Source organism: Dryobates pubescens, chromosome 5 (genome assembly GCF_014839835.1).
Source record: "Dryobates pubescens isolate bDryPub1 chromosome 5, bDryPub1.pri, whole genome shotgun sequence".
NCBI classification, from domain to species: domain Eukaryota; kingdom Metazoa; phylum Chordata; class Aves; order Piciformes; family Picidae; genus Dryobates; species Dryobates pubescens.
This window is the reverse complement of record NC_071616.1, coordinates 15,855,441-15,860,915: the sequence shown is the minus strand read 5'-3', so window position 1 is coordinate 15,860,915 and position 5,475 is coordinate 15,855,441. Positions and strand designations below refer to the sequence as shown.

The window sequence follows — 5,475 nt, the reverse complement described above, 5'->3', positions numbered from 1 at the left end:
ACTAGCAATAGGATGAGAGGAGAGGAGCTGCTTGTGCTAGGGGAGGTTCAGATAGGATACTAAGAAAAAATTTCTTTACTGAAAGAGTGCTGAGGCCTTGGAACAGGCTGCCCAGGGAGGTGGTGGAGTCACCATCCATGGAGGTGTTCAAGAAGCATGTAGATGTGGTGCTTCAGGATATAGTGTAGCGGTCATGGTAGTTGGCTTGTGCTTGGACTCGATCTTAAAGGTCTTTTCCAACCTTAATGAATCTATGATTCTATTCTGTGAAACAAAGCCACTCTGATTCTAATTAAATCCGGGCGAGGTCTTCAGACAAAGAGCACAACACGTCGTTGCCGCTCCCGCCAAGAGGGAGCGAGTGGCTTTTCCCAGTCCCGAGGTCTGTTTTAAGAGCCATGCTGTACAGGCCCTTGCATAAACGTTGTTTATAGACTGGAGTATTTTCAATGAAAATGTTATTTAACTTTAAGAAGTTGCACAGCAGCTACTCCCCAAATTGTTTTCCCTTGTTAAGAATAACACACAGTGTGATCCACTTGAAATGGCGAGCGCAGTATTTCACGAGTTTTGATGGATTCATAGCCCAAATACCTTGCTAACAGATGTTTCTTTTAAAGTCAGAGTGGTATAGGAATAACTCAGAGATATTACAGTGTCAGCACTGCCTTTTATCTGTGCGTGTCCTTTCAGTGACATCCCTGGGCTCTTCTAACGCAGGGGTCAGGACTGAGCTAAAAAAAAAGAAAAAGAAAAGAAAAAAGAAGTGAAATATGACAAGAAGTTGGAAGAAGTTGGATCTACTAGTGTGTGAGTCTGGGGGCAGTGCTGTAAAGAAGACAATGCATGCTGCTGTGAGTCCTTGCTGTCTGCTTGGGCACTGTGGCATGGTGGTTTGTGGGTTTACAGTCATTGCTTCTGAGCTGGCTTCTGGTTGTGGTTCATTGATGAGCTTAGGAGTTCTCGTGGCCACTCCACGACCACATCTTTTGGTCTCAAATTAACTAACTTCTCTCCACAGATGACAGTTTGCCTAACACAAAGGGATACTCCAGTGGGGCAAAGGGACAGTATTTTAACACCATGGTGGAGTTTGCCTTATTTATCACGGGGTTGTTCAGTCTAGTCTGTCTCTCCAAAATATGTGACATCCACCACTCACTAGGAGCTGCCTCCTCCATGCCTTGTTAGTACAGTATCCTAAGTATGTCCAGTTGATGTGTGCTAGTGGCAGACTAGTCCCCAGCCCCCTGCGGGAACAGCCTCAAACCTTGGGAAGCCTGGCCCCTAGTCTCAACCTCAAAGCTAGCCCAGGGCAATGCTGGGGTTCAGCGTGGGGCTGGGACCATCCTTCCTCCAGGAGATCCCTGGTCTCACTGGAGCTCACTGAAGCTGCCAGCTGTGGCCCTACACAGCCTGTGCTGGCTTGGAAAGGCTCCCGATTCCCACACAGGTGGGGGTCCGGGAGCCTGGCCTGGTGGGAAGCAGGGAGAGAGTTTTTCTGGCAGCCAGGAAGGGAAGGGGAAAGACAAAGATAAAAAAAAATCCGGCTTGCGGGTGGACAGCCGGGGCAGGGTTAATCCACGGACCCGGCAGCGGGCTCCCAGCCCCTGGGAGCGTGTGGGGGGTTTCCAGCATCTCGGCCCCTCGAGGCGCAGCGGGAGCAGGGGAGGAATCAGGTCTCTGTTGCCGTCTCTTTCTCCATGCGGTTGCGTCTCGTTCCATTCTCGTCGGGGCAGAGCCGCTTTCCGAGTTCCCCTTCCCAACTTTCCCTTCCCAAACTGGCCTCTCCACCGCCCTGGGGTGCCCGCACAGCAGCTGTCCTGCTGCGGCTCCTCCGACCCGGGGTTCTGGGAGGGGACCAGCTGGTGACACCGACGCCCCAGGGGCACCCTCAGCGACGTTCCCTCTCGGGGCCATGCAAGGGGAGAGAGCGGGACAAGAGGGGCCGGCGGGCTGTGCCGGTCCCCCGCGGATGCACCTGAGCGGAGCCTGAGAGCCGCGCTAACCCCGTCCCACCCCTCCGCAGCTCAACCCCCAGCCCCGGCGGAGTTCCGACCGTCGACCACCACCTCCCCGGCGCGGCCGGCGCCGCGGGGCCGGGAGCCGCACGCGGGCGTTGGGGCGGGCCGGGCCGTCCCCCGCGGGGCCGGGCCGGGCCAGGCGGGGGCGGGCCGGGGGCGGCAGGCCGGGCCGGGCCGGGCTGGGCTGGCGGGGGTTGAGCGGCTCCACGTGACTGCGGGGCCGGGAGAAAACCGGGGCCGGCGGCGGCGGCGGCCGCACTGCGCCCGGGCGGCGATCGCGGGAGGTGCTCGGCAGCTGCTGCCCCGAGGCTTTCGGCGCGCTGGGTCCGGGCTGGCTTTCCAGAATCATGGACTGTGCTGATATGCCTTGCTTGCTGTCAGTGAGTACAGCCCTGTTCTTTCTCCGCCTCGCTCCGTAGTTTGGGGGTTCCTTGTTGTACTTTTGGAAACTTTATTTTGGGGATTGTCGCCGGTCCGTCCCCTCCAACGCCGCCGCCGCCACCATCCCGCTGTGGGGCGGCGGGTCGCGAACCTGCGGTCCCACTGTTCACCGAACCGGGCGCCCCTTCGCCCCGGCCCTATCCGGCGATCGGGGGCCGGGATGCGGCGGAGACCCGGAGCCGGGCGGCCAGCGCCTGCTGCCGCGCCGGGACTGCATCTAATGCCGTTTTACCACTTATTATCATGATGATGATGATGATTTTTAAGTTTATTCGCAAGAGAAGGAGAAGTGTGTGGGGGTTTGCTTCTCATCCTGACTTTGTTGTTTGTTGTTACGTCTTTTTTTTTCACCTCAGAGACACCATGATTCCTGGTAACCGAATGCTGATGGTCATCCTACTATGCCAAGTCCTGCTAGGAGGTACTAACCATGCTAGCCTGATACCCGAGCCCGGCAGGAAGAAAGTCGCAGAGCTTCAGGGACAAGCCGGATCCGGACGCCGCTCTGCCCAAAGCCATGAACTCTTGCGGGGTTTCGAAACAACTCTGCTGCAGATGTTTGGGCTGCGAAGGCGGCCTCAGCCCAGCAAGTCAGCCGTCATTCCTAGTTACATGCTGGATCTCTATCGACTCCAGTCTGGAGACGAGGAGGAAAACCTCCAGGAAATTAGCCTGCAGTACCCTGAGCGATCGACCAGCCGGGCAAACACTGTGAGGAGCTTCCACCATGAAGGTTGGTGATGGGAGGGGGTAAATTCACAACCCCAGCTGGGATTTTGCTTGCCTTTGGAAGCTTCACTAGTATGTTTAGCAGTAGGACGTGCCTGGCTTTAATTTTATGGGAGGAAAACCACCCCCCACCCCCAAGCCTGCTGTGTGTGGGTGACAAGCGTGCTGCTCTGTATACTTAACAGCATCCTGTGCTTAACAGGAGCTTGACTATATTTTGAGGTGCTTTCACGTGGGTTGACAAGAGCAAGCTTCCTTCAGTGCCCCTGCCTTGGGGTCAGTCCCTGGGCTTGCATGGATTTAATGGCTCTGGATCGGATGCAGGAGTAAAGAGAGGGCGGGATATCACCCCGGTGTGTTACTTTTGAACTATCAAAGCAGTCGCTGCCTGGTTTTGCTCTTAAAAAAAAAAAAATCCCCCCAAACCCTGTACTCGAATTTAATAGTTACAGCTGTGTGTTTATAAGGTTTATTCAATAGACCCTTGTAATCTGATCCAAATGTTTCCTAGCGGATGTTTCTTTTCCAAAGTAAATCTGAATTATTAATCCAGCCGCATCATTACTGCCTTGGAATTTGCTTCTCTTTCTTTCCCCTGCCCCCTGTGCCCCATAACAAGGCACCTCTGTGCTCTGTCGTGCTGTGCCTCATTGGGGAAATGATTTTGGAGAGGCTAGGGGGGAAAGTGAAGGGGAAAAAGCCTCCCCCAAACGGGAAAAGCCTCCTTGAAAAGGGAGTTGAGATGGAAAGGAGTGAGCCACTGTGGGTGCAGGCATGTAGAGGGCCAGCGAGTGGTGCCAGGGCAGGAGCTGCTCTGGGTCCGGCTGGGAGGGGTGCGCGGGCAAGCAGAGAAGTGCCATTGGCTGCCAGGCAGGTGAAGCATGGGGTGCGTGCTGTGGCTGTGCTGGGGGTGAGGGGACTGCGGCTGAGTGCCCAAGGCTGACATCCTCTTTTTTTGCTTTTTTGTACTGCTTCCCCTCCCTGCCCTGCTCCTCTCCAGAGCACCTGGAGAGTGTCCTGGGTCCCAGCGAGACGCCCTGGATCCGCTTCGTCTTCAACCTCAGCAGTGTGCCGGAAAACGAGGTGATCTCCTCTGCGGAGCTGCGGCTGTACCGGGAGCAGGTGGAGGAGCCAAGCGCAGCGTGGGAGAGGGGCTTCCACCGGATAAACATTTACGAAGTGATGAAGCCGCTGTCGGAGCGCACTCAGGCCATTACGCGCCTCTTGGACACGCGTCTGGTGCACCACAACGTGACACGCTGGGAGACCTTTGATGTGAGCCCGGCCGTGATTCGGTGGACCAAGGACAAGCAACCGAACCACGGGCTAGTGATTGAGGTGACCCACCTCCACCACACACAGACTCATCAGGGCAAACACGTCAGGATTAGCCGATCTTTACCTCAAGGGCGCGGGGACTGGGCTCAGCTCAGGCCACTCCTGGTCACTTTTGGACACGACGGGCGAGGCCACGCGCTGACCCGCCGAGCCCGCCGGAGCCCCAAGCACCAGCGTTCCCGCAAGAACAAAAAAAACTGCCGCCGCCATGCCCTCTATGTGGATTTCAGCGACGTGGGCTGGAACGACTGGATCGTGGCACCCCCAGGGTACCAGGCGTTTTACTGCCACGGGGACTGCCCCTTCCCTCTGGCTGACCACCTCAACTCCACGAACCATGCCATCGTGCAGACGCTGGTGAACTCTGTGAACTCCAGCATCCCCAAGGCCTGCTGCGTGCCCACGGAGCTGAGCGCCATCTCCATGCTCTACCTGGATGAGTATGACAAGGTGGTCCTGAAAAACTACCAGGAGATGGTGGTGGAAGGGTGCGGGTGCCGCTGACTGCTCCCGTTCCCTGCTGCCCTCTCCTCCCCTTCTCTCTCCCTCCCGTTCCACCCCAGAACTGCTTGCTATAGCTGGACTCTTCTCTAAACTAAACGTTCACCTTGACCTTATTTATGACTTTATGTGCAAATGTTTTTGACAATAATGATCATATATTTTGACAAAATATATTTATAACTACATATTAAAAGAAAAAATAAAATGAGTCATTATTTTAAAGGTAAACGTATTTTGTGTCTCACCTCTCGGTGCTGCTGAGGCTGTGCTGGCTGGGAGTGCAGCAGGGAGTTTATCTTCTCTCCTTCTCATCTTTTTTCCCCCTCCTTCCCTGCTTCCCTCCCCATCTTTTTTCCTCTTTAAAGGCTTTGCAAATTTTAGTATTTCTATTTTTCACAGAGGTACTGTGGAATGAGGGGTCTCTGGAGAGGTGCTTCTC

At 55.4% G+C, this 5,475-nt stretch overlaps 1 protein-coding gene across 1 annotated transcript; it reads left to right on the top strand.

The window, feature by feature from the left end:
* The first annotated feature begins 2,286 nt into the window (after positions 1-2,286).
* BMP4 (bone morphogenetic protein 4) lies at positions 2,287-5,241 on the top strand. The gene is made up of 3 exons (XM_009899522.2): positions 2,287-2,404; positions 2,822-3,198; positions 4,195-5,241. Exons 2-3 carry the CDS (start codon positions 2,829-2,831, stop codon positions 5,034-5,036), a joined length of 1,212 nt encoding a protein of 403 aa, XP_009897824.1. The 5' UTR covers positions 2,287-2,404; positions 2,822-2,828; the 3' UTR covers positions 5,037-5,241.
* The last annotated feature ends 234 nt before the right edge of the window (positions 5,242-5,475 follow it).

Coding starts and splice junctions, on each gene's coding strand:
- BMP4 (XM_009899522.2), top strand. CDS start 2,829: ATGATTCCTGGTAACCGAATGCTGATGGTCATCCTACTATGCCAAGTC. Junction 3,199..4,194: donor GAGGAGCTTCCACCATGAAG/GTTGGTGATGGG, acceptor GCTCCTCTCCAG/AGCACCTGGAGAGTGTCCTG.